The following is a 14,656-nucleotide window of genomic DNA, read 5'->3' as shown; positions in this document are numbered from 1 at the left end:
GATGGTGTAAGACATGAAAATAATACTTTGTAATTTATCAAGGGTTCACGAAGGTAGAGGGTGAGAGAGAAGGAAAAAAGAGGAGCTGATACCAAAGGCTCAAGTATAAAGAAAATTTTTTGAAAATGATGGCAACATATGTACGAATGTGTTTGATGCAACTGATGTATGGACTGTTATAAGAGCTGTTAAGAGCCCCAATAAAATGATTTTATTAAAAAGAGAAAAAATAAAATTACAACACTTACAGGTGGTTGTAATCCATTTGTTAATATTTGAAAACATCAAATCTAGTTGCAGCCCACTGTTCTATTTTATTGTTTACAGTCTAGTATCATTTAGTTTTTAATGTAGTAAAACAAATGAGACATACCTTACTGAGTTGTAGATCTGATCTGCTTGAAAAACCACAATCAAAAAGGATTTGTCCAAAATTTAAAAAGCAATCAAATGTCAGAACATTTTAAATAAAAGCTGTTTTATATAAAGGGTAAACATATTTTGGTCTAAATCTAAATTTGGCATGGTCTAATTATATAAAAAAGATAGTACTACTGTGACATTTTTGCAACAGAATTTGTAGCCATTACTTATAAGCTGAATCATCTATGTGTGGCAGGAGGTGCCAAACAATTTTAAACAAATAGCTCTTTGATGAGAGTAATTTTTTCTTCTTGCCATACAAAAGGCCAGAATTAATTTGAACCTGAATTACACGGCAGCTTATAAACAAGACATTTTTTCATTGAGAGAATACCTGACAGAAATACCACAAATGAGGAATATATATTATAGTATGTAAAAATAACTCATTTCGGCTCATCTAATTTCATATTTCATTATGCAATGTTTTTAAAATACATTTTATTTTGCCATGACTATACTCAGTGCAATTCTAAAATGTCTACAAAGCTGATTATTTATGAAAATGGTAGGCTATATCAATATGGTATTCTGTGAAACATGATCTGACACTAGAATGGCCAACCTAGAATTTCAGATTTAGTTCCCTTCCCAAGTAATTTAAACTGCTACAAGTAATATAACTAGAAATGATGTGCATTTTCCATCGGGAAGATGCAGTATTTAAATATGGCAAACAACTAACTTTGCTTACAGTACATAAATTTGTTATATCTGACAGAAAATTTCATGTATACAATTTAAGAACATACCCGTTAATCAGAGATCCTTTTAATTTTCTGGTGGATTTTATGCCTTCCTTTGCTTTGTATTGTTTATTAATTTGGTTTATCAGGGATTGTGTTGCATTAGTAAATCCTGCCCCTTTTGAATTTTCTCTCTGAAAGTGTTAAGTTATTTATGTAAAAATCTACCAGTTAAACTTCAAAGGAAAAAAGCTAAAAAGGAGATTTAAGAAAGTTCTAGCTCTGTGTATACTCACAAAGGGCAGTAACATGGATCAGAAGTTACTGGTGCACCTGGGATTGGTTAGGCATGCAAACCATTGCCCAGCACACAGCAATGTGAGAGCGCTCTGGCACAGGTACCCCACACCTCACAGGAAACCCAAACACGAGGCTGAGGAGGCCCAGGGTTAAGAATTCTTGTCAATATAAATAATTTGGTTAAGAAAAAGCTCCAATATGAGTTTTCTTGGTTTCATTTTTACTCGCCTCCTCCCACAGGAATCAGCCATGTGTTTTGATACACATTAGGCAATAATTATTAGTTACTAACCCTTCTTAAAATAACCAAGATGAAAGCAATTTACTTGGCTTGCAAAAATAAACCTTGCCTTAAGTAACATATGATTCACAACTTGCATTTTAGGAGGGGGATAACAAAACATTTGTGGAAAACTGAACTTAAGGGAACAGAATGTTTCTGTGAACAGAGAGGATTCAGCCTAATAGCTGAGCTCTATAGGAGAGGGAACCACCAAAGGCATCAGGATCTAACAATACAGGGATCAAGGCTGAAGCGAACCTCTAAATATAGAATGTTCATTGCCAAAAACCAGAGCGAGGTATAAAGGAGGCGATTTGGTGGATTTGTGTGCATTAAGAGAAAGGAATGAGTAGACCAGGGAACTTCTGTGAAGTGAGTCTGAAATGCAAAGGTAATTCAGCCACAAGGAATCACACTTCTTGGGACTTGAGGAATTATACCACTAAGACTAGATGGAACCAAGAAGCAAGGAAGCAGGAACCAAGAAGAAAGTGACCCCAAGGATTTGGCTAAGGAAGAAAGAAGCCAAGTTACACACACAAGAGAGCAGCAGATAACAAACAGAGCAGACTGGTAAGAGATCATGTGAAGTTCTGCACAACTATTCGACTTCTCCGTTAAGGACCTCATCAGTTCATTTAGATGCTCCATCCTGTGAACATGTTAAGTTGAAGAGTCTAGAAAATTTGCTATCCAGCTACTAACAATTCCCTAGAAGATAAATGCAAATGAAAGCCTATAATGATGTTAACCCAGAGAAACTGCAGGACCGAGAAAAGTTGCTCCATAGGGTCTCAGGCTGCAATCTTTGCAGACGCAGACTGGCTCATCTTATGCAGAGCAGCTAGTGGGTTAGAATGACTGGCCTTTGGGTCAGCAGTCCGATGCTTAACCCACTGTGCCACCAGGGATTTACTCTTCTCTTAAGAAGAGTAAAAATCAGATTACATTTGGTAGTGGAAAGATACTCTGATTTTAATTTTTACATCTGCACCTTGATAGCAACGACAGAAAATGATGGGAGCTGCAGTCACAGTAAGATGTGGTGATATTCTACCAAGACCGTCTCCCGATTTGCATCCTGTCTTGAAAAGCCTCACCATGGTCTATGACATTCATCCAAGAAATGTTTGCACTGCCACTGTGTAAGAAGCTGTGCTAGGCCAGGCAGAGAACAGAGGGTAGAGTCCTAGCAGGAAGTACTCTGGACTAGAAAGTACCATGAGAGAGGTACACCAATTCCAGAGGCAAGCTCAACAGAATGGGAGGGGGCCCAGGAGGAAGAATCCAGACAAAGGTGCCTGGGAGCCTGAGATTCCTCTTATCCCTCCCTGTTGAAGTGCCTCTGCCTCTCTGCCAAGTACTCTGCCACCAGGGCTGGACAAGGGAGCTGAGTGAGGAGATGAGGAGAGACACTTCCGAGTCCAGATACTAGATTCAAAAGCAAGGTATTACAAATGGGAGTGGGCAGTATGAGCCAGCCACCTTTCCACCACTTCTTTATGTCATTAAGTATACTATAGGTCTGCAGAAATCAAAACACTGAAAGCTTACCTTTTTCTTCTGTTTTAAATCACAGAAATTAAGGTCAGAAGCCAGTTTTTTTCCCGATTTCCTATGACTTTGCACATTGTTCCTAGAAGAGTTTTTGTCACAAACAGTAGTACAGATGTCTTTTGACAATATTAATTTTTCCCTGTAGATCAGAGATTTTTCAACTGTATTATTATTGTGCAGCACTGATTTAAACGTCGTTTCAGATTCGATGCGCCAATCACTCTGCTTTGTTTGTTGAGTATTTTTCTCCTTCAAGGGTTGAGAATGCTTTAGTTGTTGTTGACAGCTTCTTTTACAAATTTCGACTTGCATTTGGTTTACTGTGTTATTCACTGCTAGCGCTTTTGTACTTTGCATCTTTCCGGTTTCTTCAAAATTATCATCGGATGTTGAAGAGGCTGACTTTTGTCTAGGAGGTTTTTTGTGGACAGCATATTCTAGTGGGAAAATAAATTCTTAGTAAATTTAAAAACGGATGTCCAATTTCTTAAAATTGAAAATGTAAGACATTTGAGGAAATGACCTGTTACTCAAAAAACACAAACAAAACAAGACAAAACAAAAACCCTCACTGCCATCAAGTCAATACTGACTCATAGCAACCCTGTAAGACATGATAGAACTGCCTCCTGTGAGTTTCCAAGACTACAGCTGTTGATGTTTGCTTGTATTTTATTGACTATGTAAAGGCATTCATCTTTTTAGTTCATAACAAAATATAGATAGCATTGCCAAGAATGGGAATTCTACAATACGTAATTGTGATCATGTAGAATCTGCACAAAAACTAAGACATGGTCAACAACAGAACATGTAACTACTGCACCAAGACTACCACTGTTTATGGAAGTAGAAAGCCCAGTCTTTCTCCCTCGGAGCTGCTGGTGGGTTTGAACTTTTGACCTTAAGGATTGCTGCCCAATGCATAACCACTATGCCATCAGGGCTCCTGAACTATTATTACATACAGATAAAACAGTGTTTCACCTTGCTTAGCTGGATCTTTTGATGAAGTATTTTCTCTCTGGTTAATAACAAGTTCAATCTTTTTTTCAGGGGTCCAGTATGCCCAGTTGGAATGATTTTTGTTTTTACTGATGCTGTGTAAAGCAGCAGGTAATCTAGAAAAGAATTTCATTTACTTGATACATTATCAAATATTAGCCTCTGACATATGTTCTTAGCTTTTATTTTTTAATTTAGTTAATGTTTACTTTTTTTATAAATCCTTTATTGGGGGCTCTTACAGATCTTCTAACAATCCTTACATCAATTGTATCAAACACATTTGTACATATGTTGCCATCATCATTTTTAAAACCTTTTATTTCTACTTGAGTCCTTGGTATCAGCTTTTCTTCCCTCTCTCCCCAGTCCTCCCACCCAATGCTTACTAACTTTATTCAGAGTCAAGTATGAACATGAAGAAAGTCAAAATGTATCCTGTAATTGACCAGATTGTAGAATAAGAAACTACCATTGCTGCTACTACACCTTGTTATCTACCTGTATATGCCTCACACACCCTACATATTACATACTGTGTATTTGAATGACATTAAATATCTTCTCATTCACTTTACTATTTTAAAAATTGCATCCACTCCATGTGTCTGAATTTGAAGAGTTAAATTGGTTGATATGGGAATACCATATGCTCCAACTCTCACTGCACAATCATAATCATGCTTGAGATGATTATGTTATAACCAACATCTATTCTAAAAAATACATGCCTCTTCATTTAAATCTATTGCATCTAAAAATACAACGATAAATGATTGGATGGGTTTTTGCATACTTACACAGGTTCGTCTACTTTTATCACTGCTTGTGAATCAAAGGCGGGATCCTGAAGTTCATCTAAATAAAACAAAAATTGTGGCGTTTCCATTAGTGGGCAGTTGGTAGAGTGGGACAGGCTGGCACGGACTCTTATAGAAGTCTACATATTGGGATGCAGGGATGCATCGATCTGGACTAGACTTCCACTTCTTGGGACAGACTATGATTCATTCTTCTTGGAGCCACAAAGTACCCTGCGCAATGCTGAACACATTCTAAATCTTTCTCGTCAGTGAAAGCTGATGAAGTTAAAAGTAAGCAGAGAAAAGGATCTATTTTTAAAAGTTGTACCAAGTGTAGACCAAGAAGTACTTACTAAAGTTTGGGTTCAGAAATTCATTTTCTTTATTTTCTGTATTTTCCATAACATTGGCAGTTTTCATGGGCTATAAACATAAATATATAAAATGTAATATAAAACTTAATTAAGGCATCATAGGGAAATAACTTTTAAAAGTTACAATATTAAGGTTTAAAACTTCTAAAATAAAATCACCTTGCTATTAAGATGGACAATATTTGTCTATTTCATAAACATCATCCCCATTATAGAAGACTACACACACACACACACCAATGACTTTCTCTGCAGACAAGGAGATCCTGTGCTTATTTTCTGACCCTATCCATAGCTGGTATAACTGTTTGGGTTTTACAATCTCCCTAGCTCTGTCGCTGTGGCCTTCGGAGCCTTCATCTATTCTGATCACTTTACTTCTGTTTATTGTACAAACAACTTCTTGCTTGCAGCACATTTCTCACTTACCACATATACCTCCTTAGATTTAAAATGAAAAGAAATAAATCTGCCATGACTATCAGTAAGATGTGCCCTCTGGTCTGGGGTGTGCCCCACACCCCTTCTATGCCTGCATGATTGAGGGTCTCTGCCCGGAGAGGAGCAACGTGTACTGCTGGGGATGTTCCTGTGGTCGTCTCAACGGCTGAAAGTCAGGTCAACACTGGGACACTTACCCTCCCCTTCAATATTCTGGAACGTGCCCAACAACTGAAAAAATGGCTTCTTTTAAGAAAACTTTACCTAGACTCTAGATCACTGCTTTGAATTTTAGCCAGTAAATCTTTAAAACTTATACCTTTTCTTTTTCTGCCATTGAAAACTCTACATATAACCTCCTCCCTGGGAGACGGACAGCGGAGAAGTGGGTGAAGGGGGACATCGGACGGTGTAAGATATGGCAAAATAATAATTTATAAATTATCAAGGGTTCATGAGGGAGGGAGGGGGAAAATGAGCTGATACCAAGGGCTCAAGTAGAAAGAAATGTTTTGAGAATGACGAAGGCAGCAAATGTACAAATGTACTTGGCACAATGAATGTATGTATGGATTGTGATAAGAGTTGGACGAGCCACCAATAAAATGGTTTAATTATTTAAAAACAATCCACCATCTACCTTTTTAACTGCCAACACCACTAAGCTTTAAAAAATTGCACATATTTACTAATACCATAAAATGTAGTCTTCGATTTAAACTGGACCCTCAGTAATGCCTCACACTTTCAACTTATCCCAAGTCTTCTCCACCGACCTTTCAGTAGCTATTCCAAGTCTCTACTAGTCCCTGCACCCTCTACTTCCAACACATTCTCTCTCCCATTTTACTTTTCCAAGAAAACAGGAGCTAGGTGTTCCTCAGCTACAAACTCTATCGGTATCTCATCCTCTCCTGTATCCCTAGCAAGCCTTTTCTTCTGATTCACGCCCTGCGATAGCTAGGTTTTGTGTCATCTTGGCTGGACCAGGATTCTCCATAGATTGACAGTTAAGGCCTAGTAATCCCTTATGATGTGACCTAACACAATGTCATAAACTCCATATTAGGTTCTGCCATCAACAGCCTATCAGTGTTAAGATTAGGGTGGATGCAACTCAAAACACAGCCGCGATGCAATTGAAAGGAAGTTTCCGGGGGTGTGGCCTGCTTTACATAAGTGGCAAGGTGGAAAAGCTTTTTCTTTTTGCTCTGTCTGGACCCTGCTTCTGGCTCATTGACCTCTTTGGAATTGAGCCAATAGCCTACTGAACCTGGGAGCCATCAGTGGCTTGCATCTGACCTACCATATGACTGCCGGCCTTACATTCCTTCACCTCTTCAGTCCTAAGTCTAACGTGCTGATTTTGGATTCAGTTGCCTCTTCAACCACCAGCCTCTGATTCCTGCCAATCAAGACAGGAGAAGCCTCCAACTTAACAAGTGACCCACAGACTGGGAAGCTACTTGGATTCAGACTAGCTCACTTCTACCCCTGTGGGCCATTTTATTGATATCAATTTCTGTATAGCAATACACAAGCATTATTATTTTTTCTTTTCTAGAGAACTCATCCTAGGACATTCTCTTCAACAACCAGGAATAAATGCCCTCCCCCAGATGCAATCTGACAAACTTTTAACATTTCACTTCCTAGTACTGTAAATAACGTTTTTCGATCTTCACCCAGCTGTGGAATTAGGCACCTGCACCTGACATCGCTCCCCCTCCAAAGGTTCTTATTGTTTTCTGTAATTATATTATTCATTTCTCTAATTCTCATGCTAGAGACTTTGAGATAGGTGAGCACAGAACCTATTTATATCTTACATTTCTATACCAGAACCTCCCCAAAGCAAACATTACTTTGTATATTTGCCGAAAGCCAGATGGCAAGTTCATTTATCCTACCAATTACCATATAGCCTCGAGTATAAGCTGACCTGAATATTAGCGGAGGCACCTAATTTTACCACAAAAACTGCATAAAAATGTGCTGAAAAAACTCAGCATATACACAAGTATATTTGGTATGTAGCTCACTTACACCAAATGTGCTTTAAGTACAGTAAGTTAATCATATTGGGAGAAGGACCCTACTCGTCTTTAAGGGCAATAAATGACATCTAGGTAAAGCAGAAACAACAATGAAATTTATGCTTCAACCCTTTCATGACCCAATTAATTTCTGCTTTAAATTTTTTGTGTATCGAACTTTTCAGTGATAGAAGGCATACTGAAATCGAGGAAACTTTTTTAGGTAAAGTGGATTTTGACACATGACTCATATGCCAAATGGACTATAGGGTGAAGCTACTCTCTTCAGACTCGTGCAGTTTTATACATATCCCTGCCAGGCAGCAGCATGGGTTAGAACTGAGGTAGTAGCTTCCTAGGAATTTTGAGAGGGTGCAAGTGTCGGTGGATGATATATGTCCCAAGGGTCATGAAAAGGATAAAGTTCACTTTTAAAAATATGTTCATCAGTATATATTTCAATAGCATCTTGATTAAAAATTAATTTTAAAGATGTATTCAAAGTAAAGTTACTTTGTCTGTATTGTTGCCTCTCGTTTGTTCTGCAGATGGTTTTAACTTAAGGGGCATAGCATCATTCACTCGCGTTTCACATGTTTCAGAAACACCTGGGTGTTTTGCTGGGCTCATCATTTGCAGTGGTGGCTTAATCCTCCCTCTTCGTGGTGTTGCTAGAGAGAGAGAACAAAGGACAATTAGGTTTCTGTTTTGATGTTACTTTTTAAACTTTTATTAGCTTATGATATAGTTAAAGTTTATTGTGCCAACCTGGCTGATAAACACATGTGGGATTAATTGAAGGGTGGAGAGATAAATGGCTCCGTGAACCTTGCCTTTCAAGTTCTCAGGTCTCTTGCTTTGTGATGGTCGGACCAGGGTGCAGCTGTGTTAGGCAGTTTCCTGCTTCAGCTGGCAAGGCTCACTTCTTGCAAGACATCCCTGAGGAGAAGCCGCATGGACCTACCCCGATGCAGCCCTGGGTGCTGGAGCAGTGGAGCAGCCGTGTGGAGACCCCTGCCAGTGCTGAGAGGCTTACATGTTCACTGATTCGGCTTTCCTCCTGCAGTCGGTTGTCACTGCGTGTGTTTTGTGAGGAGGAGGAGGATGATTTTGTGGATTGGTGTCAGACATGTGGGCTAATGCTGGACTTGTGGGCTTGGGCAGCACTGGGTTGGGATGTTTTCTTGATGTGCACTTACCCTTTATATAAAACTCTCTTATACGTCTGAGTTTCTGTGGATTTGTTTCTCTAAAATACCCAGACTGACACAGCATATAATTCACATAGAATACAATTCAACAGTTCAGTCATATTAAGAAAAGTTGTACTATTATCACCATGATCAATTTTAGGATATTTTTTCTTTCTTGTACTTATTGTTATTAGCTCCCCATTTCCCCACATTCACTGTTATACCCCCCGCCCAAGGAATCATTAATCTAGTTACCATATCTACAGATTTACATACATTTAAAAAAATCCTTAAACAGAAAAGTGGGTGAGGGGTGATGGAGGACGAAGTAAGATATGAAAATAATAATCTATAACTTATTAAGGATTCGTGAGGGAGGGCAGGGGAGGAAGGGGAAAGAAATGGGGAGCTGATATCGGGGACCCAAGTGGAAAGAGAATGCTTTGAAAATGATGACGGCAACATATGTGTCAATGTGCTTGACACAATGTATGGGATTGTGATAAGAGATGTAAGAGCCCCAAATTAAAGTATTAAACATTTTTAAAAGACATAATAATTAAAAATACCAAACAATAAAAAACTAACAAATAGTAAAGTAAAACAGAAAAATCTCTATAGAAAAGAAAGTGGAAAATATTTAAAAACTGGAACAAATTTCAAATGGATTAAAAGGGAGATCAAATGACAGAGTGTTTGATTTTAATCTAACTAAATGTACTGTAATCCACCTTCCCATGCACTCTGCATGATAGCACAGCTATTCACGTCCCTGGTCTACAGTCAGAAGGTTTCATCAGAGGCTTAATCCAGGTGTGTTTCCTTTTCACTTAAAAAAAAACCAAGAAAAACCCAACTCAAAACAACTTTAAAATGGGTCCAAAGGGAGATAAAATGATAAATTATTACATTTTAACCTAACTACATCTGCCACAATCGAGTTTTAAATGCTCTCTGATGTTTTTAATTTAAATTACTTATTAGTATTATTGTGGTCCGCCACCCATCTGTCAGTTTGCTACCCTGTGGTGGCTTGTATGTTGCTGTGAGTCTGAAAGCTAGGCTATAGATATTTCAAATACCAGCTAGGTCACCAATGGTGGAAAGGTTTCTGCAGAACTTCTGGACTAGGAAAGACCTGGCAATCTACTTCCAAATAAAGTTTTCAGCTTTGGGTTTCTCTTTTAAATTAACATATTTTCCTTTGACTGGTGAAAGCTAGCCTTCTGACACTAGTCAATGAAAACCTTATGGAACCCAACAGACTTTTGTCTGCTGTAGTGCTGGACGATGAGCTGCTTATGTTGGAAGACATCACACAATAGCTGGAACAAGTGATTACAGTGTGCCAGTAATCACGGCACAGGAATGGGCAATGGTGTTCTCTGTCCTACACAGTCACCATAGTTGAAGCTGATACAGTGGGAACTAACATTACTGAAATGCTTTCCAGATAAAGAAGAAACCCTGGTGACATAGTGGATACATGTTGAGTTGTGATCTACATGCTCTGCAGTTCAAAACCACAGCTGCTGTGTGGGAGAAAGACAGGCTTTCTACTCCCATTAACAGTTCCACTAATATTTTGAACCCCGAATATATGTCAATAGATAAAATTACCATTTTCAAATCAGGACACATTTGGTTCATATTCTATTACTTTTCACATCCCTAACTAACTTATTTTGTAGGTAAATGATGTCCAAAACTTCCCCTCAATTAAAAATACATACTTTGAAAGATTTCTAACAAGCATTATAGCATTTTAAGACCACGGAACTCACCAATGTTGGTTAATAGTATTGGACTTCTCACAGTGTATCTATCTGTAGCAGGAATGACTAAAGATGCTTCAGATATTTTTCTTTTGGCTGGAGTTGTCACCTTAAACCATAAATATCACAGTAAACACACATCCTCTTTAAAATTAAATATCCTGTTCTTTCACACATAACATTTTGCCTTTATTACATACAAAAAGGTATATGGTTTTTGATATGCAACATGATATATATAAAATCATGTTTTGGGCAAGTGACTTAAAGGACTTTTCCCTCATGTTTGGTCAAAACAAAAAGGTCAGTTGAAAAGAATATGGATAGTATACTCTGACTTGTGAAATATAATTACTTACAATGTACTTTCATATGCAAAGTTGAATAAAAATACAAGTTGAATTTACTTAGTTAACCTCACAATTTTCTTTTTTTTTCTATTTGATCTCTTATCTTCACAGATTTTTAAAAACCTCACAAATAGTCTCTGAGGATTAAACTGCCTTTGTAGTAAAAAGTAGCGATAGGTGAGACTTAGGTGCACACAAGCTAGTGATTCCAGTGCAGTTTATATCCTCCAACATCATCTCAGAGTGATTGATAAGAGCCATAGAAGTCAATAAGCAGAACTGGGGGGCTTTGGAGGATGCCATAGAAAGAGGTAGGCAGCGACATATGTGCAGAGAGGTAGAGGAGGGCTGCTTCAAATGACACATGTGACTGTAAGGCAGGGAAAATATGGGTGAATTATCGAGTAGGCAGAATTGAATAGACATGCATGTGGAATGCAGGCGAGGGTAGAGAGGATAGGAGGAAAGAAAATTCTAAAGCAATCCAGAAAATAAACTATTATGTCAGTAGTTGAGACGTCCTTGGAATGTTAAAAGAACCACCAGAAGCCCTTGGGTTCTACCCACTGGAGATGAAACTGGGATCAAGGACATCCCCAGAAACAGAGATGGTGGCATTTTGAAGCACAGAAGCAAATTCAGTTTTGAGGCAAAAGATAAAGCACTCGAGGTCAGACTTCAATAAAAGGTTTGGAAAGACCTACAAGAGACTGTGTCAAGAGCAAGTGGTGGGGTACTTACTCACCTGTGCACATGCCAGAAGCCCTAAGCTAGGAGAGACAGAGATGCTGAAAAAACTGGGTTATGTCTTCAGGCAAACCCATCTTTAACACAAACCTATCTTTAGGAGGTGAAATACATACCTAGGTGGTATAAGTAGGAAGAAAATTAAAATGCTAAGAAGAACATAACGGAAGGAAAGGCCTCAAGGAAGTAAGGGTGGTCAGCAGTGTCAAGTGTTGCAGGTGGGTGTGGAGAATGAAACTGAGAAATTTTTCTTTGGAAGTGGCCTATAGCAGGTCTTCCATTGAGGAAGGAGAAAAGGAAGGAAAGTAACCTAGTATTTTCTTTTCTCACGTAAATAAACATGGCATTATAAATATGTGACATTAGTTAAATGCAAAAACAGAACACATAGAATATAAAAAAGCAATAGTGGTTTCCTATGTATCTTTCATTTGGAATTTATGAGTGTAAAGTATAACTTCCAAATCCCAACAAGCTACACACACGCACAGTGCTAAAATGCACTACTGTTGTTTTATTTGCACAAGTCTAGAAAAAAATGCTAAAATGTTACTGACCAAGGTTTAACATGATTAATAAATTTGAGGTGCTTTTGTCTGTATATAAAATGACAATTTGATTTTTAAGAGTTGATACCATTATTTACCTCAGACTGACTATTTTTATGAGGCTCTCGATGACTATTTGCAACATATTTTGGAGGCTTAACACATTCTTTTACATTAATAGGCTCTTCTTTGACTGATGACAATTGGCTTTCTGGCACTAGAATCTGTTGGGAGAAGGTGGAAAAAAAAGCACAAAAATTGTCAACTATAAAAGGTTCTTAAAACACTGTTATCTTAGTGATGATTGTCTCGTATTTGCCAATGCCACCTCACATTTTGTCAATGCACGGTTTTATTTGTTAGCTCTGTGATTACATATGCATACCTATAAAGTTACCTAATCAAAAATAGCCACTTTTTCAAATGTTAACACACACACACAGAAACTGTTCATAGACATAAAAGTACCCTTGGCACTGGTGTTAGGTGCCACCAAGTCAGCTGTGGCTCATGGAGACTGTAGCACACTGCCTGCTCCTGCACCATCCTCATCACTCCATACATGGTCTTCCTCTTGCTTGCTGAACTTCTATTCTACCAAGAAGGGGTCCTTTTCCAGGGACTGGTCTCTCCTGGTAACCTGCCCAAAGTTTTTGAGATGAAGTTTTGCTATTCTTGCATCCAAGTAGCATTCTGGTTGTACTTCCTCAAAGACAGATTTGTTTGGTGTTCTGCCGGCGGCTTCTTTTTCCTCCACCCAGATCAGGCCACTTGATGTGCTTCGCATTACAAAGCTTCATTGGCATTTACTTTGCTTTCTGACCCTGTGCTTGTGTCTTTACCACTTTCACAATGATTTCTGGCTCGAAAATAAGGAAGGCACACTTGATCCTGTCCTGCACATATGGAACCACTGTAGGGCCTGCTGACCTATTTGACAACCTCATGAGAACTTTATGTCTCACAGCATGGGCCCCTCAAAGTGGGCCTGGGTACCCACTACATGCAGATTTGGGTGCTTCTTTGAACAAGAGTAAACAATTCTATTACCGGGGGGTTGAGATAGCCTACTTTTGTTAGGAGGCTGTATTGTCGGCCTACTGTACCACAGTAGGCCAGATGCTGAACCATTTTGAATGTTTCCACATAGCATCCCTGGAAGAGGAAGAATTATAGGTACTTTCAGTACTTCTCTCCAACAACCTAATTCGAATGAATCAATTCTTCTCTGGTCTTCCTCATGTGCTGTCAAGCTCTCACATGTATATGAGACAATTGAAAATACTAACTGACCAGGGAAACAACTCCAGTGACACTAACTTATGTATGAGAACATATATCAAGAAGACATCTGTAATCATTTTGGGGGCTAACATGGAGCCTGTAAGAAGCTATGGGTAGAATTTAACCTGTCACAGCCTGATGATGACCTCTCTTGGAGGTGCATCTGAGATATATGGTTCTCTGGGGACCAGCTTCTCTCTCTCCCTCCTTGTTGGACCAGTAGCTGCTTAATCCAGTTGACCTGCCTCATCGCTGAGCAGCACTTTCTAACACTTTACTGAGGTGAATGTGGACCACATCACTGTGCCATGCTATTCCATGCTGCAACACTGCTCCACCTTGCCTTGTCTGCTGCCTGTGGGTCAACTCCACTTGTCTTGCCATCATTGCAGACAGTGTACCTCCAGCCAGCCACCTCGCAGAGCTACACAGTGATGCTCCACCATGACTCACTACAGCAGTACTGGCCTTTGCTATACCATGCCACCTCGCCTTCCTACTGTCTGCTTCTTTGGCTTTGGGCTAGTGGCTGCGTGTGCTGGAAAGACCTGTAGTATATTAGCCGAGCCATGAAAGTGAGTTGCACTGAGCTCTCTGTACTACTGTGTGGACTGATTTGCTGTTATATTCTTTTTCACTACATTAAGTATCCACTAATTGATTTTTTATCATTTTGTTGGGGGCTCCTACAACTCTTATTACAATCCATCCATCCATCGTAGCAAGCACATTTGTACATGTTTCCATCATTCTCAAAACATTTGCTTTCTACTTGAGCCCTTGGTATCAGCTCATTTTTTTTCCTTCCCACCCCACTCCCTCCCTCCCAAACCCTTGATAATTTATAAATT

The 14,656-nt window shown here is 38.9% G+C and overlaps 1 protein-coding gene across 3 annotated transcripts in view; it reads right to left on the bottom strand.

The window, feature by feature from the left end:
• The window catches only part of SYCP2 (synaptonemal complex protein 2), a 62,418-nt gene that overhangs the window by 18,141 nt on the left and 29,621 nt on the right, over positions 1-14,656 (bottom strand). For all 3 annotated transcript variants that reach the window (XM_045296963.1, XM_045296964.1, XM_045296965.1), the window contains exons 13-19: positions 12,620-12,745; positions 10,886-10,985; positions 8,422-8,579; positions 5,411-5,480; positions 5,055-5,112; positions 4,237-4,370; positions 3,247-3,686 (exon numbers count right to left, since the gene is read on the bottom strand). In XM_045296963.1, the coding sequence (XP_045152898.1) occupies positions 3,247-3,686; positions 4,237-4,370; positions 5,055-5,112; positions 5,411-5,480; positions 8,422-8,579; positions 10,886-10,985; positions 12,620-12,745 (1,086 nt within the window). The remainder of the gene's footprint in view (positions 1-3,246; positions 3,687-4,236; positions 4,371-5,054; positions 5,113-5,410; positions 5,481-8,421; positions 8,580-10,885; positions 10,986-12,619; positions 12,746-14,656) is intronic.

Source organism: Echinops telfairi, unplaced genomic scaffold (genome assembly GCF_000313985.2).
Source record: "Echinops telfairi isolate 266 unplaced genomic scaffold, ASM31398v2 ScPeMD7_7414;HRSCAF=8452, whole genome shotgun sequence".
Lineage (NCBI taxonomy): Eukaryota > Metazoa > Chordata > Mammalia > Afrosoricida > Tenrecidae > Echinops > Echinops telfairi.
Note: the sequence above shows the minus strand (reverse complement) of the source record. Positions and strands in the feature narration are given on the sequence as shown.